A 26,378-nucleotide genomic window follows, 5' to 3' on the forward strand; every position below is an offset into this window, starting at 1 on the left:
AATCCTGCCGTCTGCCCGGCAGTACTGGAGAAGACTCCTGACTCATTTTTTAATTAAATGTATTATTTGGAATTGGTCGTGGGGACAGTAACGGAAATAGCTACGCTATTTTGGCCTCAGCAGAGTAGCAGATTAGCAGGAATTGTCACACCCTCCAAACATCAGCATTTTTTCAGATAGTTTGCCTTTTCCCAGTAACTAAGCAGCATGGTCAGTTTTCTAATAAAGAAATGCTACACTACAGAATAAAATAACCGTTGCTATTATTCTTTGGGTCGTTCTCTGTAAAATAAAATAACAACAGCAAAATACGTATAATACTTCATAATTCAGCCTTTATGAAATGGTCCTTCAATGCAGCGAGTCAAAATAATAATAATAACAATAATTTAACAAATGATTCCAAGATTGCAGACATTCAGAGCCACTAACTAAGGATGGAAACGCAAACAGGCAACAGACATGCTGCCCTGACCTCCTTCTTCCACACTGAAACATTTTTTTGTTTTCTCATGCATTAAACATCTCTATTTGTCTGCCAGCGAATCAAACCAGACCTCAGTAGACCCTCTGATATTGAAGCAAGATGCGCTACTGGGATGACTCCACATTTACAATGACTGCCTTAGCCCGTTTGCAAAGGAACGTCTGGAAACAGTGTGACTCAGCGAACTGTGTCTGTGGTTTGGGAGGTTGTTGGCACAGAATTAGGTGGAACTGACCCTCCTCTCTAGCGATGGTGTGCCTATGTGCCTGCTGTCATGTACACCTTCCTGGGCAGGCACCCCCACAGGAGTCATGTGACCACGTGACTCATCTGAAGGGGGTGGAGCCATGGGCGTGGCTAGTACTGAGTCACACCCACCCGTCTGGCAATGGTGCCCACGGGCTTTCTGCGAGCACCCCTTTTCTGTCTAAGGCCCTTAAAATACTTTAATTTAGTAGGAGCTGCGGCACACAGATTTTGTTTTTGCGAATCAATCCAAACACATTGGCTGTTTTATGGCTTTATTATAATAGTATTATTATAGTGCTATTACTATAATAACTGTTTACTTAATTGTGTTCATGCATGAGACTGTCAGAACACATGTGCAGTGTGTATGTTCAGGAGTCAGAGGCTGTGTCTGAATTCAAACACTTTCCTACTACTGAGTGTACAAGTTGTATACTCAATGATTAGGACACAAGCAGGTGTTTTTATGTTCTCATTTTCACACGTGCACATGCCTGAATTAACTGTGAGGGGCTGTGGCTGATTGTGGCCAAAGTATCCTGGGAGATGTAGTCAAAGTACACTCCCTTCTTTCCCCCCCCTTCTCCTCTTTCTCTCCTCTCTCCTTTCTCTGCAAGACCATATGGCTTCGCCCACCTGTTGAATAATTCATCAGGCGATGTGGAGGACCTCACGTTCCACTCCAGCCCTGACGGGGGGGGGGGGGACTAGCTGCAGTGGGCTGTGGCATTGGGGCTGATGCTGATGGAAATCTACTGTGTGATTCCGTGCCTGCTGCAATGCCAGCCACACACACAAAGCCGCAGGAAGTGGCCCCTTTGCACTCCATCACACCATCCCCCTGGAATCTGACTGACATGCGAGAGAGAGAGAGAGCGAGAGCGAGAGAACTAAAAATGGTCACTCTGTCCATCTGCACCTGTACAGTTTATCTCAGGATATATTCTACTGGTCACAGAATGAATGCTGATTTTAAGGAGGTACCCCCATTATTTCCATTATTTCAAAAAATGAAGTCAGGCATTTCTTTTTAAATTGTACATAGAAAATGTTTTGCCCTCAGGCATTGTCTTTAGAAAGAACCTAATACTCCTGTAAGAAATAAATTAAAGAGATTACATTGCATGATGGGCATTTAACTGACACTCTTATCTAGAGTGATTTATGCAGTTTTTACTTTTTATTATTTTTTTTTTTTTTACACAGTATCCATTTATGCAGGTGGATATACATTCAAGCAATTCAGGTTCAGTACCTTGCTTAAGAGTACAACAGCATTGTCCTACCTAAGGAATAAAACCTGCAACCTTCACGTCACAAGGTTAGTTCCTTCTACAGCATTATTCTGCAGCGCTGCCGGCGATGATGAGAGCTGGTGTAGATCTGGAGGTACTGAACAGTGATGCTGAACGAGCTGTGAGCTACTTGAAGCTTGAAGTCCAGTGTTAAATTAGTAATTTTAGTGACCAATCATATTCAGCCTGGAGGGGTCTGGAACGGTGCTTTACTCAGACGTGCTCAAAGCACCTCGGCCACTGTTTGGCTCCCTTTCGTCCTCTCAGGGGTATGATTTATTACTGCAATTTCTCTGATGCGCTGCGTCTTGTTTCACTGTCGAGAGAGGTAAGAAGAGAGAGGGAGGGAGGCAGACAGAGAGGCAGAAAGAGAGGGCAAGAAAGAAAAAGAGGTGGAAAGAGAGAGAGAGAGAGAGAGAGAGGGTGGAGAAAGGGAGGGGTGGGGTGGAGTGGTGGACGTGCGGTTCCTCACACTCTGCAGAGATTAGGCTCCACTATTCACTGCATCAGCATCTGGGAGGGCCTGTCTCCTGCCTGGACAGCCAACACAGAACACTGCCACTGGACCCAATGACCTGTGACCTGTGACCTGTGACCTGAGACCTGTGACCTGAGACCTGTGACCTGCAGGAGAAGCTTAGCAGCTCTGCATTCAGATTTGGTCTGAGCTCACACACACACATACAGGTGGCTGCTGTGTGTGTGTGTGCGTGTGTGTGTGTGCGTGCACGCACGTGTGACTGTGAGCCCCTTGTGCTACTCTGCAGGTACCTTTTTTAGCATTAAGCTGAGTTACATACTGGTTTTTATTTCCGATTTAGCCTAATTGAAACCCAGTGTCCCAAGTGAGGTTTATGTTATATTCAGCTGCTTCTCTGAGTATAAAGTAGCCACTGACCTCTGAAGTGTGCCGCACTCTGCACATTCACATGACATGACACACCAAATAAAAGAAACTTTCTTTTTCACAGATTATTTTCAGTTTGTCTCATGCACGTGCAGTAGCGTCGTACCCATTATTTGACTGTGGGGGTGACGACTCAGTTTCTCAGCAAAACTGACTAAATGCATTTTTTCACTTAAATAAAACTCATTTTATTCGGTTTTTTTTAGGTGAGAGTTAAAAAAAAAGAAATTAAACAATCTCATCGGTGGAGGGGTGAATCAAAAGAATATTTGCCCAAATAGAAAATAATACCACTCAGTCAGAGGTATCTTACACCCCCCTTTCACGAAGTAGTAGATCCAAGCTCACAGGTGTTCGTACCTACGTAGCTTCAGGTAATCAATGTGCAGCACGTAATGGATATTCAAAGGCAAGAGTAAGTTGTAAGCTCGTTAAAAAAACGACATGGAAATCTTGTTTTTGAGAGGCCAGTGGCAATAAGTGGTGTTTTGTTAGCATACATTTATCAACATGGTGCCGTTAGTGCGTAAATTTGTTTGTTTTTGTAAAAACTAATCTGGCGTTCTAAGTCAGCATTTCCCACAGGTGCGACTGAAACGCGCAATCAGTTTCAAAGAGTTTGAACGAAGTGCCCAGCTACATTACCCGTGTATATATCACCTTAAAATGTGCAAAGTTTTGAGGGAAGGAGCAGAACATTAATGTGATTCTAATGTTCATTTAGCTACACGCACAGAGTACGCAGCAAGGACGCGCTACTACTACGGCCAAGACAGAACAGGAGCCGCCGCATCCAGAAATGAAGGCGAATTGAACGCATTCATCGAGAGAGATGAATGAGGTATGCAATAATCACAAAAACTCCAAATAATTTCTGTGTCATTTTAAACACATTATGTTGAATTGAAATCGACCTTGGAAACAATGGCCGCAATTGCAGTGTGCTTGACCTGGAGTTAAAACCTCAGGTTTAACCCCGAAGACAACAGAACTGCATTACACCTGAAACACCAATTCCAAGCTGTGGAATAAGGATTAGCTGTTCATTTGTAACTCAGTTCTGTGGTTTAAACCAGAGGTAAACTCCAGCTAAGCACACGGCAATTGACCCTTGGGGGTTTGAACAATATGTACGCAAAACACAATAGGCATTTTAAAGTCTGAACACATTTTTAAGACTACCGATTTTATAATATTCAAAGACTGATTATTTGAGGGAAAAGACCCATCCAAACACATTTAATAGCCAAATCGTTTAACTCAGTTACTGGTGCAAAGGTCTCTGAAAAATTAAGACAATGGACAACCCCACCTCCCCCTTTTTTTCTAGAGTTCTCTGGAGATTCTAGAATGAACTCAGACACTGGGAAGCATCTTTGGTGATGCAAATATTTATATACCATTTATGTTTCCCTGTCTAATGTTATCAGGTGCCTGTTTATTACATATGGTGTATGAGGTTACATATTTATTACATGTCCTCTTAAGACCCAGCAATTCATTTTTGACCCCTGTGGTGGACAAGTGTACCTGGTCTTAATTTCAGGGACCATATACTCTACTGTGCTGAAACCAATGCTGCAAGGGACATTCAGTAGAAATTAATATTTTTAGAAAATATTTTCACTGCAGTATGTTTTTGGCATCCTGGGCACTTGTGTTATGTCAGAAAATTAAAATGCTTCGATGCTGTTTTTGTTCTTGTCCTCGGGAAGATATTGGATAAATGCAGAGCTGGAATGTGAGTAAACCTAAAGTTAGGGTTTCTCATGAAAATCTCTGGTAATATTTCCTGCGAGCAGGATGACACTGTTCTGGACAAATAAAAACTCGAAAGGACATGAGGCCTGAAGGACGAGTACGCAGGGCGTGTGCGTTGGGCTTGAGTATGCAGGGCGTGTGCGTTGGGCTTGAGTACGCAGGGCGTGTGCGTTGGGCTTGAGTATGCAGGGCGTGTGCGTTGGGCTTGGCGGGAAGAGTATGAACAGCGTTATATCACATCCCTGACAGGACGCGGTCGCCGGTCTAAATGAGCCTCATGCAGTTTAGTTAATGAGATGGCACTCAGGACCTGGATCGTTCATAAATCCCTCAAGCCTTTTTTTTTTTTTTTTTTGCTTTGCTTAATAACAGAGGACGTTCGTTCAGCAACCTGCAAATAACAGCAGTTCTGCTTCTTTCACCCAGACTTTTGAATGCGTAAATGCAGATTTTACCGCTGCCGTTTTTCACAGTATGTAGCCCAGTCAGTGTGAGCCTATTCGTACTTGGTGTCCAGAGAAGGTATGTACATGGGGTGAAACCCAGGGCTATTGTGGATGAAGCCCTAGCAACAGAACTGGCAGCTCTCTGCTAACATTGACATCCAGTCAATCTTCTCATAGTGCAGGTTGCATTTTCACATTGTGTTCTTAGGACAGGAGCTCATTGCAAAACCTTTGCGAGATCACACTGAGCACGTGCAGAAGGAGCATGGTAGTAAAATACAACGGGTAAGGAAAAAATAAATGATGCCACTGTGCACCTGTACGACACTGTGGGGTGCTATCCAGTACTGAGAGCTGAGCCAGTTGTTGTCATAAGCGCCTCTATACAGTCTTTTTTAGGGCCCCAACCGTGCCTGGGTTACAGAATGCAAATGTGAAGCTTTTTTTTTTTTTTGGTAAGACATCTGCATCACGTATACCAGAAAGCAAACACATTTTCTCATCAGTCCAGCCTAAAGTGGAATTCAGTTACAGCTATTTCATGATCTAGCTGTCAGATGTAATTAGTACACCTGAACTTTGATACTGCATGGACTTGCTTGCTTGGTGATTGTGGTGTATAAATATAATGATTTGGGCAGGTCACAGTTGTCTTCCTTTTGCATGATCTCTGCTCTTGTGTTCTAAGCTGTTCTTGTGCTGTGCAGCTGACTTGCCAATCCCATTAACATTGTCTCGCATGGCATTTGTGTCCCACAGTGCCCTGTAGTGCCTCCCCAACCTCTCCCAGCATGCACCTGTAAATCCTGGCCTGCTTACATCCCATTAAGCCTCACGTTAACGCTCCCCCCCCTCCCCCACTTCCTCTCTCCTTCCCTTCCACTGCCCCCCTCCTCCTCCCCTCCCTTCTTCCCCTTCCTCTTCCCCGTAATCTCTCCCTTATGCAATTGCACAGAAAAACGAGAAGAAAAAAAACTTTCACTCTCAGACTGGTGGACTGAATCAGTTTGCATTAAAACATTATTTTTTATTGATTTAAAAAAACAAAACAAAAAAAACATTGAATTTAGAAACATAAATGCAGCTGGGTGGATAGGTGAATGTGTGGTTCTAATCTGCATCGTCCTGTTATCCTCTCACCTCTGTGCTGGCACACGCTGGATGCCGCAGCTTAGCAGGGCGTCGGCTGAACGTGTCCAAAAACCCCTGGTGCCCCCGAAGCATCGGGGCGTTTTTGCGATGAGGATAGATAGCCATGACACCCCTCTAATCCAGTCAGGCAGTTTATCCCGTGCCCTTGACCTTGTGACTCCTGAATGGAGCCGTGAGTCTCCCCACACCCTCGCATCATTGGTAGAACACGTTCAAGGCCTGTCATCCGCGCCTCCGCTATGGAGCCAATCGGTGTGCTGCCCTGTGGCGTTCGGGTTTGATGGCTGCAGAGTGGCTCCAAAGTATGGGTTGCCAGATTTAGAATTTGTCAAAACCACAACACTTGATTGCCTGATTGTGAAGGAGGGAGGGGCTTGTCAGAACAGATCACGCAAGGGGTTTGGGAGTAACCTTGTAGGTGTAAATTCATTGCAAACTAGCATCCAAATTTCAATTTTCAATCACCTACTCAGACCGGACATTTCTTTTTGTCTGGTTTGGACCACAAACCGGACCTGCGCAGTCAATTTGAAAACAGAAATTCTGGTCCAAAACTGCGCATCTGGCAACCCTGCTCCACAGCTGTCAGGCAGGAGACAGGTTTTAAACAGCAAGGACAGCCATGCCAGAGAGCAGCCCTACAGGTAACCAGTCTTGGCGTGTTTTGGGCGCAGGCTAATTAAGTTGTCACCGGCACAATACCGCTTTGAGAATCTGTCTGGGATGGCATGCAGCGTTACTCAACCAAAATGGGCTGTGTTCTCAATGACTAACCTTAATAACCTGCAGAAGATCATTTTTTTACTTGGGGGGGGGGGGGGGTTTCTTGCTAAAAGTTCTGGGTTTTATGTGGGGTTTCAAGAGTTAAAATTAATTATTTATTAGGCATTGTTTTTTCATGCATTTTGCTGGTTTTAAAGTGGTTTGAACTAACTTGGAGATTAAGCTTTCTGAAAAAAAGAAAATGTTACTTGTATTTTTCTCTGGGGAAGGATTGTCAGAAAACAGAAAAAAAAAATCTTCAAATGATAAAATTGCTATCCTTTTCATACCCCTTTGGTGGGGCACGAATGCAATGTAAGCAGTCAACCAGTTCAAATATTGTATCACTAAATTGCTTGTTGAGTCGTTTTCAGGTTGCCTTCCCGTTGGCTTTTAATGAATTTATAGGTGAAGAGCTCCCTCTAGTGGTAATTTGGTCCACATCTACATGTTAGATATCAGTAATCAAAAGGTGAATTTTTTTGAAGAACTTTGGGGTGACATGGTAGATTAAAAAGCTTGAGTCCTTTGCCAGTTATTAAAAGCTTCCAAAAGATTCAATTTGTCAGGAAAACAAATAAATAAATAAAAATGTGTAAAGAGCTCCATGTTTAATTTTAGCTGCTTGTTTGAGATCCATTTCACTGCGGTTCGCTGTGTCCTTTTGTCTCCGGGCAAAGCCAGTTTACCAGCCTCTAATCACGCGGCCACATTAACGAGCGCTATGAGGACAGACAGTCCTCCGCAGAGGCGGTTGGGCGTTTAAAATAACCGCCAAGGTTGAGCGCTAAATCCAGCTGCCTGGCTTTTTAACGCAGAGGCTCAGGGGATATTAAGACACGGGCTCTCACGGACGATTAAAGCCACGCCACGCCACTCTGTCCATCTCGCTATGAGGCGAAGAACGCTTCCTCACTGACAATCAGGGCTGCGAGGACATTGCTCAGCTCAGGGCGTGGATTAGCCTGCTGTGCATTCAGGGCTTTAATGTGTGTCCCCCAATGGCTTGCTGATTTAGGGGGTCAATTTCATGGCTGTGAGATTCCTATCTGGCACATGCCTTTGTTTCTACAAAGTATGGTGTTTGTTTTAATTTCAGCCTTTTAGTTTTTTTTTTTTTTTTTTTAACTAATGAATGCTTCCAATGAAGTAGGGGTGGTGGTGTACTGTAATGGTAAAAAAAAAAAAAAAAGCTGGTCGTCTAACCTGAAGGTTGCAGGTTTGATTCCCTGGTAGAATACTGCCGTTGTACACTTGTGCAAGGTGCCTGGTCTGAATGGCCTCAGCTGTATAAATGCTGTAAGTCGCTCTTGACAAGAGCGTCTGCCAAATACCTGTAATGTACAAGCAATTTAAAGTCATTTCAGAGGCCTGTGCGCTGTGGATACAACTGAATGCATTTATTTAGCATGTCTGGGGAAAAGGCGCTTGTTCACTTCGGTGTCGACTGCATGTGTGTGTTTTTTTTTTTTTTTTTTTTTTCCACTCCCTTCCTGTAACCTCTTGATAAGGCATTTGCCACAGGAAGCTGCCACCCGCTTGTGATGTCACCGGCAACACGCCGCAAAGGAGCTACTAGTGACTTATGAAAAGACATAAGTTATGAAAGGCTGTTCGTGAACATTATGAACAGACTGGTCGATATGATTGGCGAGACACCCAACGCTCCACGTTTCAGACAGAAAATGCCCAATTTAGTATTTTTTGAATTTTTTTTTCTTACAATGGCTTTGTCATTACTTGATTGTCAGTTATGACCACAGCATGGTTTCCACTGCCATTTCTACTAGATACTAATTCTGCATGTACCATGAGCTTATCACACACATCAGATCACATACATGAGGAGGATAATTTAGAGTTTGCATTGAACAGCTTGTTATACACCCCCTGAGACAAAGTGCAGCGCACAGGATGTTCACAGTGTTCAGACACATCTGCAGCAGGAAGAATGATGAACTAGACAGTAACACAGCTGCCCTCTAGTGGCGACTGGTGGGAATGTCATTTTGCTCACATGCGCTAAGTATGGTTAAAAAACAACAGATGTAGTCAATTTTCAGGCGGCTTACCTGGCTGTAAATACAGAGGAAGAGTCAACTTCTTACATTTGGTGACATCACAAAGTGTGACACAGAGACATTTTTGGAATGGAATATTGGTTAGTTGTGTAAGGTAAGGGAGGTTATGCGAACATAGGGGACGGGACAGAGGATGTGGGGGGGGGGGGCATTTTGTCAGTGGAAAGCTGATGCAGCATTTGTGTGTAAAAGGTAGGGCTAAGGAGACAGTGGTTGTTCAGAGTTAAAGATGACTCAAACAAGGCCATTTCGGGGACAGCATTTGCGTTTAGACACAAAATGGATGTCTGAATTGGGGGCTGCTAGTTGGCACATAGTAATTTCAGTATGCCAAAGTGGGGTGGAACCCTGCAAGACACCAGAAAACAAAAACTTCTCTTCTAATATTTGTCACACAACAATATATCCAATACCCTGCTGCTGATGGCCTGTCACTATACTCACAAAGGCATTGTGACTCTGCACTTCACTTTATTTAAACTTCAAAACAGGGAGCCTTTCAGTTGGAAAAAGTAACTTTCTAGCATGTGAAAAGAGGTTAGCCAACACAGATAAATATTTACATAAGCAATATATGCAAACAGAAGGCCTCTCTGATGGGGGGTGGAGCATGGATTTTAGGCTACATCTATCCCGAATAATGTGTAATGTGTTTCTGACATTGCCGAGTTGTCGTGGAAACTACATTAGATACTGTTGCCTGGGTTTACCCTGTGCTCGAGAATGCTGCAGGAAGCAGTGTCGTGACATCACTTCCTGCTGCTTATCTGTGTCATTTTTAAATTCCAAATACGAGAGTTCTTGCTGCAGCTTCAGTCGCGCAACTCCCAAGGCAAAGAAAAACATTAGGAAAAGATTTACATCAATTTATTTAATTCAGTGTTAGTCAGGTAAGCTGACCGAATTACAATCCATTCCAGGTTAGAGGTTTCTGGAAATACTATCTCCGTGGTTGTTCTTCGTGGTTTGTTGACATACAAAACATAACAGTTACACAACATCGTTCACATCTATTTTAATGCACGTGTTACATTTTGGGACTCAAAAAAATGGGCTTGGGGGGTGATTAGGGAGGGGGGGGGGATTCTGGACATGATGTGCTACATCTCTCCCACTGTTCTTCATTTTAACCCTCCGTATAACGCCTGGAATGTAACTGGTTCTCCTTCACTGACTTACAAAAGGCATTTCTGTGGAATAACGATGCAAATGCCAGTGTTTAATTCAAAGCTAATCTCAGGGCGAAAAGAGAATTTTTTTCAGTTTGTTGAGCTGGCATCCCTCTCGTACAGTATTGCCGACAGTCACAGACCACCCCCCAAAATCGGGATTCGACTAGAAGCGGATTTCATTCAATGGCTCATCTGTTGATTACGTATGCTGAGACGTTTTCGAGGTTCTCGATGGTCTCTACTCAATCCTGGATCGTAAAGTTCCTTCCTGTGGAAGCGGGCGATTTCTGGACAGTCAATTCTCTGCTGCAGTTACAATCGGGATCCTGTGCCCCCCATCGATTAATGAATGAATTAAGAGTCAATGAACAATGGTGATCATCCATCCAGTACTCGTCACACAGTGGCTGACTAATGGGCTGTAGAGGAGCCATCTTAGGCGCGCTAGGACACTTCAGGGGATCTTGTTACGGTCCATTCTGGGGTTGACGAAGGAGAAGTTGTTGAACATGGTCTGGTCAACGCTGTTGATCAGGGTGCGGTCCGCGCAGGACAGTCTGGGCTTCTCGTTGATGAACTCCTTGTCGAAGTTGCTGCAGTCGCTCGGAGACGACTGTAAATTGACAAGGTGAACAGAGGTTCAGATTCACTGGAAGACAACAAAGGCATTGTCCTTCACGTCTAATGAGTCAAACATCTGACTCGGTATGCGTTCACTATATACTGTCAGATAGAGAACATTGTGCGAGATTTATTAATTCTGTGTTACTATGGTGACCATCGGTGGCATAATAAAGCGGGATTGAAGTGCTCACCACTGTGGGTCGGAAGGGCGGCTCCACCTGTCGGTTCTCCAGGGCGGTCCAATCCACTTCCCTGAAGAACAAGTGCTGCCGGACGTTCCCTTTCACCCCGAGCCTCCTCTCCGGCTCTCGAACGAAGAGCTGCAGCCGAGCCAAAAGCCAATCACAGCGTTTTATCAGAGCTGGGTCACTCGCAACCCACTCGGGACCAGTCATGGCATTATGATGTCACAGCTGAGCAGCACCCAACTGTCGCTCTCTAGTCTCAGCCATGAATTTACTTAACACACAGAATGAAAAGGGTTGCAGATGGGAAATAGAGTGACAGCGGCAGACAATGCCAGTGAGAGACCAGCATTGTACACTGTGTGGTCCTGTACGGTTAAACTCCCCATCGCAAAGCAACAGGTTGCGACCCAACAACTGGCTTGTAAACATACTGTACCAGCCGTGAGTGCATAGCTTCACCTGCGAGGTCTTTAACATGCAGAGTCATATTACAGAAGAACCAGGCAGGCAACAGCGTGAGCCATGGAATCACGTGGGTGTGTAGTGCTATGGTAACGCATGGCAGTCTTAAAAACATATTTACCCCTGGAGGGGTGGGGGTGGGGGTGGGGGGTGGCGGGTAAATTGTGAAGTGAAGATTTTTTTTTGTTACTTAATCTGCAACTCTGGGGGAAAAACTTTTTGCACTGGCTTACTGCATTGCAAGTGTGTATGAGCGGGTGAAGAGTTTCTACAACTACGCTGTACGTTAGATGTTCTCAAACTGTGTATCTGAAACGACCTCTGCGGCTTGATGTTGAGATAATCATAACATGTGGGTGACTATATGGAACAGTGGCTTACCGAACACCTGCCTTCAGTCAGTCACATGACCCAGAAAGGAGACCCCCTTCTGCTTAACGCAGAACTGACCTAAATGCTCTCCAGTCCAGTGGCAGTTGTGATAGAGAGGGCCTTAGAGTTTGGTATGTTACGGGGAGTAATGTCATCTGTTCATAATATTACACTGGCCCAGTCCTATTATTATATGATGCACTGCTCAGCTGATAACTGTTTATGTGTCCCTCTATGAAACTGTCTGTTTAAATGAAAATTCTGCTTGCACACTTGGCCCTCTGAAGAGTGGAGCAGCCCTCCCTTGCACTAGACTGAGTGAAATCTGTAGGGCACCAGTGTAGCATAATGGGTAAGGTGCTGGTCCTATAACCTAAAGTTCCCCAGTAGGACACTGCCGTTGTACCCTTGAGCAAGGTGCTTAAAACCTGCACTGCTTCAGTATATCTCCAGCTGTATAAGTGGATGCAATGTAAATGCTATGTTAAATGTTGCGTAAGTCGCTCTGGATAAGGGCGTCTGCTGAATGCCTGTAAAGACCTAATGAAATCTGTTTTGTCTCCAGCGCGCTGGTGACGCGGTGTGGGGGAACGCGCGCACCTTGATGAGGATATCGCGGGAGTCCTTGGGCAGCCAGCGCGGGTAGAAGGGGTCGTCCGTACGGATGGACTGGAAGAGCTCCTCCTCGTCGTGCCCGTGGAAGGGAGACTGACCAATCAGCATCTCGTACAGCAGCACCCCGAAGGACCACCAGTCCACCGAGGTCCCATACTTCTGTCCCAGCAGGATCTGCAACAGAGGTATTTTCCCCATCTCTCCATTATTATGTCATTACCCCCATCCCCCCCCCGCGCATACACGGTACATTATGATGTCATTTCCTCCTCATGCCACAACACAAACTCATTTTATAGGCTTGGAGCAGTCCTTTCTTTCTTCACCACACACCCAGTTTAGTTAAATGTGTATTATAATTTTCTATGTCACTGTTACATGTATTAGAAAATAGTGTTATATTCCGTGTGTATATATATATCTTAAATGTAAGTGTGGAACCTCAGGAGCGATGTAGTCTGGAGTCCCGCAGAAGGTGGATGTCTTCACGTCTCCCGTCATGTTCTCCTTGCACATCCCGAAGTCCGCGATCTTTATGTGTCCGTCGATGTCCAGCAGGATGTTGTCGAGCTTCAGGTCCCTAGGGTCATTAAACATGGGGACAGTGATGCCATTGAAGCAACAGCGTCCCGCAAATAATTTAAAAAAAAGCACATCACCGTGTTCATTACCTACGCCAGCCGAGTGGTAAACTGTGTGAACTTGCCTGTATATGATGCCTTTAGAATGGAGAAACTGTAGGCCACAAATGATTTCAGCAGCATAAAACCTGTGGGGTCAAAGGTTAATAGAATTAAACAGCAGTGCTATGACGCTGCCCTGACGTAGGTTTGTAGCCAAAATATTGTTTTTGAGTAGATACACCTTATTAATAAAGGCATTTTAATCTTTGTGAAATAAACAGTGTCTCAAGAGAACAGAGAACAGTGCCTGAAGAACTACAAGTTGAATTGAATTTTCCCCAGTAACAAAAATCATTAGAAAATTTTTACCGTGGCAGCCATTCCAGCAATGCTGCTTTTGGCTTTATCTTTGTAATTAAGGAAATGAACTGATATTCAATTATTTAAGTGAAAACCTCATAGGAGAATATGGACTTCCTTAAATTTCTGGAACAAATTTCAGTTCCTTTCTTGAACTGAAATGGAAATGACTGCAGCCCTTGTTAAGCCTCTGTGTGTTGGGGCGATCGATGGGTGTTGCTCTTACGTTGATCTTTGGGTGTCAAACTTGTGGCAGTTTTGTATGTGGAACATCAGATCACCCCCATTCAGGTACTCCATCACAAAGAAGAGGTTTTCCTGCAAAAGGCAAACAGCTTCAGAAAACGGAGTTACGGGTGTGTGTGTGTGTGTGGAGGTATTAAAGTACCTTGGTCTGGCAGGTGCAGTACAGGTGTGTGGAGGTATTAAAGTACCTTGGTCTGGCAGGTGCAGTACAGGTGTGTGTGGTGTGTGAGTTACTACCTGGTCTGGAAGGTGCAGTACAGGTGTGTATGGAGGTATTAAACAACCTTGGTCTGGAAGGTGCAGTACAGGTGTATGTGTGGAGGTATTAAAGTACCTTGGTCTGGAAGGTGCAGTACAGGTGTGTATGGAGGTATTAAAAACCTTTGGCAGTGGACAGGTGTGAGGATAGTACTTCTGAAGGTGAGTAAGTGTGTGGAGGTATTAAAGTACCTTGGTCTGGAAGGTGCAGTACAGGTGTGTGAGGAAAGGATGCTCCCAGGCGAGGGACAGGACTCTCCGCTCCACCATGGTGCACTCCACGTCGTCGTCCATAAGAACCACGTCCTTCTTCAGGGCTTTCACTGCGAAGAACTGGCCAGAGCTCTTGAGTTCTGCCAGGAACACCTGCACCCATAAAAACCACAAACAAATCAGGACCTCTGCCTCAGTGCTCAAGTATACATAGGGCCCGTTTTCTCTCTCTCTCTTCCCCCTTTCTCCCTCTCTCTCTCTCTCTCCCTCCCTCCCTTTCTCTCTCTAAATTTCAAGGTGCTTTTTTGGCATGACACATACTGTCTTGCCAAAGCAAGAGTTACAAAGAACAACTGTAATAACAAAATAAAATCAACTCTACAACCTGTAAACAAATATACATATATTATACACACATACAACATAGCAACACAAAGTAACTTATTGGGTAAACCAATATCTAGGTGTTGCAACCTTTCAGAAACTGTCTTGCATGTAAATCTAACTGTGTTCAGAGTAGAAAGGGGAACGTGCAAACTATGTTTTGCTGTAGTGTGTCTGGGACTGGATCGCTGTCGATCCTGCATTACTTTGGTACAAACAGGGCATGTTCCTGGCATGTCTCTTCTGTTGTAGAACACACTAGGCATCAGGCATCAGTGTGTGGCGAGGATAAATTGTCAGGGCTCACCAGTGTGTGTGGGTGGACGAAGAAAATTGGCAGGTTAAAGGTTTGATTCCTGGGTAGGCTATACTCTTGTGAAAACAGAAGTGGTGAAGTTGTATCTTTCTGAAACTAGCGTTGACGTGACTCCACCTTCCCATAGCGTGTGACCCCTGACCCCCTGACCCCAGGCGGGACTGACCCCCGCCTCACCTTGCCGAAGCTGCCTTTCCCCAGCATTTTGTGCAGGGTGAAGTTGTCGATGGTGAACTTGTGCTGCTCTTTTCGGGGCACGGCGTACGTGGGTTCTGGGGGGGGGGACATGGGAGGCTCCCCTTCACCCGGGTAATCCCACGAGATTCCCTGGAGCTCTGGGAGAGGACGAGAGACCACAGAATTCCCCAAATCTCAGACTTTCCATTTGGCTGGATGAGTGCACCCTCTTTGCTGCGTTCATCACTCTGTATTTTTAATTGCTTCGTACTTCAGGGTTTACATAATTCTCAGAGTTCACAGAGAGTGCTTTTACTGGCTGAAGCACTCCGGGCTTAGCTCTTGCCCGTTTTTAAAACTTCTCTCCCAATTTCGAATGCTAAAACATTACACAGAAATGGTTAAGGCTGTAATTGTAATTTGTACACCGTATTTGCCAAGCGATCACGTCACTGCAGCATTCTCCGTCCGTTTGGCAGAGAGCAGAGCAGTGCCCCCTATCTCCCTGGATGACTAACTGCAGCTAACTCCGGTTTTAGCACATTGTATATTTGGTTCCGCTGTGGTGTCCTGGAACCCCAGCCCTGGATTTGGCGGTTCTGGTACCTTTCCGCGCCATGGAGGCCGCTGAGGGGAGGGACGGGGCGCACCCCGACGGCTCCCTGACCACTCCGGGCTGGCCGACGCCCACCGGGCCCTCCCGCGTGATGATGTCACAGTCTCGAGAGCTTCGAGCCTGGAGAGTAAAATGGGGAAGAGTCATTTTTGGGGTCGAGAGCTGGGAGTGGCGGCTCAGGTCACGACCTTCTCCCACTGACACGTGCGCACGATGACTGACGGTAAAGCTGGGGCTTTAGACTGCATCACGTTTATTTGGCAGACGCTTTTATCCAAAGCCACGCACAAAATCGATCGTGCAAAACGTATCAAGACTGCAACTCTAACCAGCTGTGCTGTAATCGTGACCTAACCCAAACCGTGTGCGCGCTCTCTGTCATAACTGCTATCTGACCTGCTGTGCGCTCTGTCATAACTGCCATCTGACCTGCTGTGCGCTCTCTGTCATAACTGCTATCTGACCTGCTGTGCGCTCTCTGTCATGACCGTAACCTGACCTTCTCTCAATCACGATCGTAAGCTGACCTGCTGTGTGCTCTCGATCATAGCCAGCGCCTCTGCCATCAGCTTCTGGTTGACTCCACACAGGTTGGCTACTTTCTTCTGACACTTGTGATGGACGTTCATGCTGCACTCTGCAAGAAGAGCAAACAACACAAGGCCCTTCAATCTCACAGCCTCCTGCTGACATGTCTAATCGCGTTACCATCCTGTGAGGGTATGGGAAATACCATATGAAACAGATCTGATTTATACTACAGTGGATATTCAGAATGATCTCTCAGTGGTTGCAATACATGGAATGAAACCTTAAATCTGAAATCATAATCGGTACCATAATCTGGTACACAGTACCACAGTTGGCTGTAATTGGTGTTTTAAACGGGATCAGACTAAGGGATGGGATAGCGGCGCTACGTAGCTAGCAGGCTCACCCTCACACTTGAGCCCCTGTCTGGCCAGCCCCCACAGCAGCGTGCCACAGTGCTCACAGAAGGTGGGGCTCTTGTAGTTGTACACTTTGAAGCGGTGCGGCATGTCGATCTTGAAGCGTTCCTTGTGTATCTGGGAATGGGTGGGGATGGAAGAGAACAAGGCCGTCCAGCTCTCATGTCATTTCAGTGAATCAACCTAATCTATCAGTCATTTCCTCCAACAAACAAAATTCAGCTTTACAATAAAAGCATGACAAAGTTCAGTGTGTTCTGAAAGACACCCCCCCCCACATCACACACACTGATGGTGACCAAGGCCTAAAGCTAGCAACCCTACCACAGCAACCGCAACTACCCCCCCCACCCCCCTCTGGAACCCGGTTTCACAAATCAGAACCAAATGATTACCACCACCTTGGTACACACACAGTGATGTACTATTATAGATCTGTAGTGATGCGAAACATACAATCCAGAGAGTGCAGTGTTTATGAAGTTCAAAACCACTGAGTGATTGAGATTGGGTGAGGGGGGAGAGGGAGCTCAGGGGTGGGGCACCTTTTAATTTTTCTCTTTGTGACAACATCAAGCTAGTCTTCTTTCCTCCTTCCCCCCCCCCCCCGTCTCGATTGGCCGGAATACGAAAAGTGACAGCCAGCCAATCACGGCACTGACGTCGCAGAAGACAAAACGGCAGTTTCAGGAAGTCTGAGTCATTTCTGTCTTGTGATGATAATGCCGTTTATCACCCTGTGTAAGCAGCCGCCCGCACGGCCGTGACGAACGTGAGCTGCCACTCCAGAGCGCAGTGGGACTTGTGTGTCGGCCCCGTGGCACAATGACTTTAAAAAAAACTAAAAAAAGTCTAGCCCTTTAACACGACGTAAAGACCCGTTTCCCTGTGTCTGTCAGCTAAACTCAGCAGGAAGTCTCTGGTAACAGACAACAGCATTATGTGCTCCTACCCCCGAAAACCACAGTGACATTCAGCCGTACAGCTTTCAGGCTAACCTATGAGAGAAGCACAGCAGTTTCTCTGTCAACCGAAAACGCCTCCAGAAGATTTACGTCACACTTTTTTTTTTTTTTTGTCTACCTTTTCGTCGCACAACAATGGACTCAATCTCAGGCACAGCTTTTTTTTTTAAAAACACACGCACACAAATGACTTTAAAATGAGCTGCAATAGAACTCTGGGGGGGCTTCTGACAGCTTGTGTGTAAAATGGGAGTGAACTTCCTGTTGATTAATGTGCAGTTCTTGGTGGGAAAGCGGCCATGTTGGGCCGGGCTTTGCTAACACTGCAGATTCCGTACGCCACGTGTGGCCTACGCTGGTCCTGGAGAGCGGCATAGATTCACCTCAAAAAAATCAGTTGGACCAGGTCAGTTGACTTTTAAACAACCGGTTTTAACTGATAACGGAAGGCTGCGTAACTACAAAACCCAGCAGCCCAGTTAGCCCCCCTCCCCTTGCATCGATCCACCCAGCCCCCCCGTCACCTCTTATGTTCCTTGACCCCTCTGTCCTTCATAACTACAGAAGGTTCTGATTGGTCGCAGGAGTTTCTGCTGCTCTATCGCAGCTTGTGAATATTCACGCACAGGCGTGCCCAAGGAAAGAACATCCATCGCACCCCTTCGCACATGGACACATCAGACTAGAATTATTATGTTTTTGGCTTCAGTAAGCCGTGTCGTAAGTTTGCGATGTTCTCAAGGTCGCTCGGATTTTGGAGATGTGTATCTGGCTGGGGAAAAGAATGCGTCCCCCCTTCCTTACCATGGTCTCCTTGCTGTTGACGGCCGAGCCCGTGCACTTGGCGATCACTTTGTCTATGCACTTCTTGTGGATGGCAGCGTTGCACTCTGTGGAAACCAAATGAACAAGGGAGGTCACGTGCAGTCCGATGCGTGCTGCTTTAAATGTACTGGATTAAGCCCTGAGGCGTGGGGGTGGGGGGGGGGGGGGGGGGGTTCGGAACGCACTCACGTCTGCATTGGTACCCTTGTTTATTCAGGCCCCTAAAGGAGGAGGGGGGGGGGGGAAACAGGGGGAAAAGCAGCATTAGCACAAAGCGTGTGTTTAAGCAGAGAAACTTATGAAACCCCTTTAAAGTACAGAACACACGACAGCATTCAGTGATTGGACATGTAATGTCATTGTGTAACTGCCGTTGCGAGGACTTACTCTTGTGAGGAATGAATGTGAGGACATTAGCGTGTTTCATAATGAACAGGCCAGTCAGCCCATCCAGACCCTTACGCCCACAGTCTAGGGAGAGAGTCCAGCACTGAGACAGGTCTGGTCTTCAGCACGCGTTGACAAACTCCCTCAGGGTGGAAAAATCCTTTCAGATCTCCGTGTGAAGGTTAAGCTAATTTTCGCCTATGCCCTGCCGTTCTGCTCAAGAGAAACGAATTTCCGTTGAGCTTCGAGGGGCTAAGTGGGCTGCCCGTCTCACGCCACGTTCCCAAATTCCTGCGACCTGATGTCCCGCTGCGGACGTGTGAGCCATCGCTGTGTGATGGTAATTGGGCTTAGAAGCGTATTTAATGGTGTAGAGGTGTGTGATGGTGTAGTCGGGTGTAGAGGCATATTTGATGGTGTAGCAATGCGTGTGATGGTGTAGTCGGGTGTAGAGGAGCGTTTGATGGTGTAACAACGCGTGTGAGGGTGTAGTTGGCCTTAGAGGTGTGTGTGAGGGTGTAGTTTGGCGTACAGGTGTGTGTGAGGGTGTAGTTGGGCGTGGAGGTGTGTGTGAGGGTGTAGTTGGGCGTGGAGGCGCACCAGACGAACTCCTTGCAGACGGAGCAGAAGGTGGGCTGGGGGAAGAAGGTGGCAGTGAACTCGTGGCACTTCACCACGTGGACCTTGGCTTGCTTAATGGCCCCCCTCCGGTGGTGCAGGGCGAAGAGCCCCTCCCTCTCCCCGTCCCCCTCTCCGTCGCTGTGCCCCGAAGCATCTGAGCAAAGGAACGGCACACGAGTGAGTCTGCTAGCGTACGCAAACCAATCAAATGGCTTCTTTGGTGGCTATGCACACCCACAGTCTCTCTCTCTCTCTCTCTCACTCTCTCCAACTGGCAGTGAAATATATTGACAAATGGTAGCAATAAGAAACAACATTGAGTCTCAGCTGTCAGACATTCCACCCTGGTTTCTCCCTGGCCCCTTCTGTTTGGGGGGGCAGCGGCTGCACCCAAATAATATTCATTATCCCCCACACTGACAGCTGCACTCACACAGTCCAGTCCGAGAAACACGTGTGTGTGTGTGTGTGCACGTGCATGTGTGTGTGTGTGTGTGTGCGTATGTATGCGTGAGTGTCTGTGTGTATGCACGTGGGCTTGTGTGTGTGTTTATCTGGCTGTGTGTGTGTGTGTGTGTGTGTATGTGTGTGTGTGTGTGTGTGTGTGTGTGTAAGAGCGTGTGTGTGTGTGGAACCCCCAGCACTATAGCCAGGTGTGCACAGGTGCCAGGTGATGCAGTCTAACTCACCGCTCTTCTCCAGGAAGTACCGCGCCTCCATCAGCATGCGACCCTGAGGCCTCAGCTCCACCTGGGGCAGACACAGAAAACGCTATTACACACACACACACACACACACACACCACCACGCACAGCCAGATAAACACACACACACCATCTCTCTCTCACACACACACACACACACATGTTCACACACATACACATTCACACAGACACTCACACACTATCACTGCCCTACACTTCTGCCCTTGTGTGCTAAAAGTGTAAAAAGTCCTGTGCCGTAGTTCCAGCCAACTCATGCTAAGCCCCCTACCCCATCCCCCCGGTTTGGCCCCCCCGCGCCCCTCCCCACCCCTCCCCTCCCCTCCCCTCCCCGCGGCCTCACCCAGATCTCCAGCCGGCCGTTCTCCTTCTTGCAGCGGGTGGCCAGGGTGTCCAGCTGCACGGTGGCCTCGGTCTTGAGGTCGGCGGCCTTGTCGCTCACCACCACGTGCATCACGCGGCCCCGGTGGATGTGGGCGTCGAACGTGGCGCTCCACGGGGGGTACATGGTGGGCTTCTTCTGTTTGTACACCTGCCCTTTCTCTGCACGGGACAGGAGGGGCAACAAAAAAAACAGACCCCCGGGGGGTGGCATTTAAAGGGCAAGGTTATAGGTCCTCTCACACTACAAGCTCACACTACACACACACACACACACACAGGCAAGCAGACAGGCACGCACACACACACACACACAGGCAAGCAGACAGGCACACACACTCAATCACTCACTCACTCAGGCAAGCAGACAGGCAGGCACACACACAGGCAAGCAGACAGGCAGGCACACGCACACACACTCACTCACTCACTCACTCAGGCAAGCAGACAGGCAGGCACACACACAGGCAAGCAGACAGGCAGGCACACGCACGCACACACACACACTCACTCACTCACTCACTCAGGCAAGCAGACAGGCAGGCACACACACAGGCAAGCAGACAGGCAGGCACACGCACGCACACTCACTCACTCACTCACTCAGGCAAGCAGACAGGCAGGCACACACACAGGCAAGCAGACAGGCAGGCACACGCACACACACTCACTCACTCACTCACTCAGGCAAGCAGACAGGCAGGCACACACACAGGCAAGCAGACTGGCAGGCACGCGCACACACACACACACTCACTCACTCACTCACTCACTCACTCAGGCAAGCAGACAGGCAGGCACGCACGCGCGCGCACACACACACACACACCTGTCTCCACGGCCTCCTTCATGTACACAGCGCAGAGCGGGTTGAGCGCCTCCTCCTGGTACGCCAGGCCCGGGTCCAGCACGAAGTTAGAGAAGCCGATTCTCAGGAAGGGCGACATGCTGGAACTCACTGCGTCCCTGCTGTCCCCCGGAACTACACCACCTGAGAGAGAGAGGGAGGGAGGGAGGGAGAGAGAGAGAGAGAGGACTTGGTCACAGAGGTGGAGGGAGAGAGAGAGAGAAGGAGAAAAAGAGGAAGGGAGGGAGAGAGAATACAGGGAGGACAGCGAATAAAAGAGGAGAGGCAGGGGTTCGAGACTCGGCTGGTCACAGGAGTGCTGACTGTTTGGGCTCAGGCTGAGCTTCACCCTGCAGCGAGAGGAACAGCCAGTCAGCAGCCACACACACACTCAAACGCACACACACATTCAAACACACACACCCTGCACCGGCCAGAGGAACAGCCAGTCAGCAGCCCCACACACTCAAACTCACACACTCACACACACACATTCAAACACACACACCCTGCACCGGCCAGAGGAACAGCCAATCAGCAGCCACACACACGCACACACACACACACACACTGTGCACAGAAAGAAAATCAGCAGCCACACATGCTTGGAGTCACCCTGACATCGTCACAGCCTTAACACTAATGTTCCAGTCTCTCAGCATATGGTGTGCTCCTGCTCAACGCTGGCGACTATTTGAAGTGTTGCACCTTACCGTAGTCAGAGTACCGTTACTACCTATACCGTCTAGTACTGTTTACTATCTGCCCGCGTGGACAGGCACAAGCAAGGCGAACACATCAGGATTCCTGCATGTCAGCAGAAACGCGGGACGCTAATTATAGGCCGGTAACATTAACCTGCGGATCAGAAATTAACGGGGCACCTCCTCCGACCGCGCGCACGCAGTAAGCAGGACCCCCTGTGTACGCCACCGCCTCGCTGGTCTTTGGTTCGTTTCCTCTCAGGAAAACCTTCGTTCGAAACTGCCGGCAAACTCTCTGTAGACGCTGACATCTGTGACAGTACCGTCTCTAAATTTCCATAGCATAGAAATAGCTGCAGAAAAACCCCCCCCCAAAACAAATAGGAATGCAACAGCACAACTCAACAGCAGTACGCGTCCTAAAGCAGTACTAACGCACAGTCTCGCACCCACACACACACACACACACACACACACACAAAATGGCTCTTCCAAATCCCTTACTGTGATTCATTTGATTCCAAGTGAAATAAGATTCTGAATGTTTCCTACCAGCAGTTCACTCCCTGGACTTTTTCAACAATACGAACAAAATGCTCGCTTGTGCTTTTCACAAGTGAGCCTTTTTTTTTCTGTAAACACGACGCTTCCTGTCACTGTTGAATGACAATTTGTGAACCACACTTCCTGTGCGTCGGTTTGGTTTTGAAAAATATCACAGGTGGATATTTCTTTGCCCCGTTTCCAGCAAGCTCTGATCATCGACAGAAACAGCCAAACTGGCAAACCTTTCGAAAGTCTGCAATAGAGGTAGTATCACTTGAATGTCCTTAACATGAAACTGAAATTACATAGGCTTTCTAATACATAAATACTTTTTAAAATGAACTGTACCCAATGAAGGAAATAAAATGTATAATGCAAAACAAAAGAAATTAGACAGAGCTTGTCTCAATAATGATAAATAATATTTCCATGGGAAGCAACCAGTTGTAATATCCCCCCTTCGCTCAGATTCTTTGTGAAAACATGCTTATTAAAGCATCCTTAAATACAGTTTATAAAAAATAATAATTTTTTGTTTCACTTTTGCGTTCCCTCAATATCTATGTGGGTTTTCATCTAACCTGTTTTGTATGCACTGTCTTAAGTCTGTTTGGACAATTTTCTACAAAATAACTGAAATTGCTTTGAAGAGCTGGGTGTTTCGTGTTTAAGATGAGTCGCCAGGTGTATTTTTTGCTGATGTTAATGACCAGGTGTGTGTGTGTGTGTTTTAAGGATAAGGACCCAGGTGTGTTTTGTGTTTAGGACTAGTGACCAGGTGTGTTTTGTGATGATGCTAATGTCCAGGTGAGTTCTGTGTTTGAGAATAATGACCAGGTGCATCTGTGCTAAAGGCTAACGACCAGGTGTGTTTTGTGTTTAGGACTAGTGGCCAGGTGTGTTTTGTGTTTAGGACTAGTGACCAGGTGTGTTTTGTGTTTAGGACTAGTGGCCAGGTGTGTTTTGTGTTAATGCTAATGACTAGGTGAGTTCTGTGTTTAGGGCTAATGACCAGGTGAGTTCTGTGTTTAGGGCTAATGACCAGGTGTGTTTTGTGTTAACGCTAATCACCAGGTGTATTTTGTGTTTTACCTGGGCTACTTTAAATCCTCGGATATCGGTCCATACGATGCCAAGTGCAACCTGTCCAGCTTGCTCTAGATAAGGGCATGCTGGCAATCCTGCTCCACAGCAGGTCTTGACTATTAAAATTCCCACTTTGGTGCTCCTAGTTTTAGTCACTCTGGATAAGAGCGTCGACTAAAGAGCCTGTAATGCAATGGTAGTGGACTGTGGCCACTGCAGTGACCTGCCTGAGCGAGCAGTGTGCGTTGTTCTCTCTGTGTAAGACGGGTTCGAGAACACAGGCGAAAGGACCCTTTCATCCTTTTCCACAAAGTCCATCGGGGGCCTGACAGAAGGTCAGGGGCCTTTGACCATCGTCAGCACTGACCTTTCTGAATATTTAAAGACAACGCCCCCCCCCCCAAAAAAAAAAAACCCCCACTTGCATTAATAACCGATTTCATTTTTTGTTTGTTGTCCCGCCTGGCATGGCAGGTGACCCCCCGTGGAGAGCCCCAGCTCATCGTAATCCCCCACAACACCAGCCCCAGTCCCCTGTGTTCCTCTCCGGTGAGCCACAGCCCTTACCGGAATCTTCCGGAATGAGCCTTTCATTTACAAAGAGAGAAAGCATATGGAATTAGAGGGATTTAATCATGGGGCCTCTCTTACTTTGTGTTTCTGGGCTTTTTTTAGGGGTGATAGGAGTGTTACACACAATTAAACTTACATTCGGCAGCTGAGAAAGAACCCATGTCCAGCTGAATAACGTAACAGTACCATAATAATAATAATAATAATGGATTGCATTTATATAGCATCTTTCACCTCATGATTTCAAGGGGAGGGGGTTTACAGTAACTTACAGTAAATTCTTGTCGCTCATTTTATTAATATGAATAAAGTGGCTCAACAGGTGTATTGTGAAAAGTAATGTAAAACCGGCAGCTGTGCAATTAATTCACTCTTTTTAGAATTTTTTTCTTTCTTTGAATTAGTTGTCAGTACATTTGTACTTTTCTGTGTTCCATCTAACCTGTCTGAAAGGTCCCCGGGTTAGATTGTGTGAAGTGTGCAAACGGTGATAGTAATCATTCACGATCAAATAAAGCCTTTAATCGCCAACCTCATTCGCATATGTGAAAATTAACATCTTTCAGCAGGCCTCCCAGACAAAGGATTCTGTGTTCGGTGGAACTCCGTGCAATTCTTACTTCAAAGGAAGGAAAGCCTAAAATATTAGGCCGCAGGGTTCGGAATCTGGATTACACTTCCCAGGCATTTTAAGTATTGAACTCAGAGTGCCCAGAGATTTGTGCGATCAAACCTTCTGTTTACACTAATTACGATATTTCTATGCTATGACAAATTTATCTATGAGCACATTGCTCACAAAGACATATTTTTCTAGTGCTGTCCCCCCCCCAAGAAGCCTATAGCCTACTCCACATATTTAAATTAGCCTACTACAACACAGCGCAAGAGCAGCCAGAAAGCGCGATTTTCAGCAGGAAATCCAGGTTTAAATTGCGTCGCATCGCGCAGTTACTGGAGGGATAAGGAGTCCACCGTATAAAATAGAACGATCTCCACGCATTTATGCATAAGCGTTACGGTGCATTAAAGCTGGCCCTCGCTTCAAGGATCACTAGAGTAGCTGTTCTATTTCTAAGTGCAGATTTGGTTCATTCCTGGACATGTCAACACTTGACTCAAAAGGAGAATGTTCCCATTTCCGAAATGGAAAATGCTTCACTGTTCCTTGCTGTGGATTGAATGTCTAAATTAATCGCAAACACTGACATTTCTGATCATTTATTCTTCTGTTTAAATAAAAAGTAAAAAAACAAGCAAGAAACTCATGTGAGTCAGAGAACATTCACATAATTGGTTTGAAAAATAAGAACGACCTTTTTTCTCAAAAGTAATAAACACCAAGTACAGCAGTATGATTAATAGTCAATGCAACAAGTTACAAATGAATAAATAACGCATACACAAAGCCTCAGCAGTTATCATCATCATATTACTTAATATCATTCTGCACATTTACATACATAGTCTTACCTTGAACCTTGAGGTCAGTTTCAAAACTAACAGGCCATCTGGTTAAAAAAGTGCGGGCAACAAAACTATAGTGAGGCTCCAGCTGAACACCATGGCAATGTGTCAGTGCTACACTCCAGAGTCCTGTTATCTCGAAGTTGTACTGCTGCTGCTACACAGCCGCGCGTGCCGAGGAACCTCAGTGCGTTGGCCACGCCTCTCTTCGCCCTTTTTCATTGGCGACATCATTCAGGCGGCATCAGATTGCAGGATTCCTTACACCTCAGTTACAGTATTTTGAGTAAACATAAACAACGGAATATATAAGGCCACACGTGTCGACATTTTAATGCCATTTACGAACGAAATAAATGACACACGTTCAGCATGTCATCGATGTGTGGTGTTCTTTTCTTCGTGTAGCCTCCTAAATTAAAATTTAAAGGCGGGTACAACTGTGGGAGGTTGTCTTCTAATTCAGTTTAATAGTTAAAAATAGATTTCACTGTGTTTCCATTGGAAAACATCGACTCAACACCCGCGTGTTTTCTTC

At 46.5% G+C, this 26,378-nt stretch overlaps 1 protein-coding gene and 1 long non-coding RNA gene across 4 annotated transcripts; one reads left to right on the forward strand and one right to left on the reverse strand.

Annotated features, from left to right (window-relative positions):
- The first annotated feature begins 3,275 nt into the window (after positions 1–3,275).
- LOC135245781 (uncharacterized) lies at positions 3,276–24,368 on the forward strand. Its single transcript, XR_010327401.1, has 4 exons — positions 3,276–3,353; positions 3,663–3,779; positions 12,524–12,758; positions 24,275–24,368. It is a non-coding gene; the product is annotated as an uncharacterized LOC135245781 (long non-coding RNA).
- Positions 9,992–26,009, reverse strand: LOC135245780 (protein kinase C theta type-like). Of its 3 annotated transcripts, none has more exons than XM_064319050.1 (18): positions 25,847–26,009; positions 21,447–21,608; positions 20,580–20,779; positions 20,204–20,264; positions 19,494–19,668; positions 18,696–18,727; positions 18,486–18,571; positions 16,704–16,833; positions 16,294–16,403; positions 15,757–15,886; positions 15,151–15,308; positions 14,253–14,426; positions 13,783–13,874; positions 13,280–13,342; positions 13,015–13,153; positions 12,559–12,747; positions 11,128–11,256; positions 9,992–10,925 (listed from the first exon to the last, which is right to left on the reverse strand). In XM_064319050.1, the coding sequence occupies exons 2-18, from the start codon at positions 21,562–21,564 to the stop codon at positions 10,767–10,769; spliced, it is 2,145 nt and encodes a 714-aa protein (XP_064175120.1). In that variant the 5' UTR covers positions 21,565–21,608; positions 25,847–26,009; the 3' UTR covers positions 9,992–10,766. The 3 variants fall into 3 exon arrangements, with proteins under 3 accessions (XP_064175120.1, XP_064175121.1, XP_064175119.1); XM_064319051.1 differs by lacking the exon at positions 25,847–26,009 and adding an exon at positions 22,721–22,839; XM_064319049.1 differs by lacking the exon at positions 25,847–26,009 and adding an exon at positions 22,673–22,794.
- Between the last annotated feature and the right edge of the window lie 369 nt (positions 26,010–26,378).

This window comes from Anguilla rostrata, chromosome 19 (genome assembly GCF_018555375.3).
Source record: "Anguilla rostrata isolate EN2019 chromosome 19, ASM1855537v3, whole genome shotgun sequence".
NCBI classification, from domain to species: Eukaryota; Metazoa; Chordata; class Actinopteri; order Anguilliformes; family Anguillidae; genus Anguilla; species Anguilla rostrata.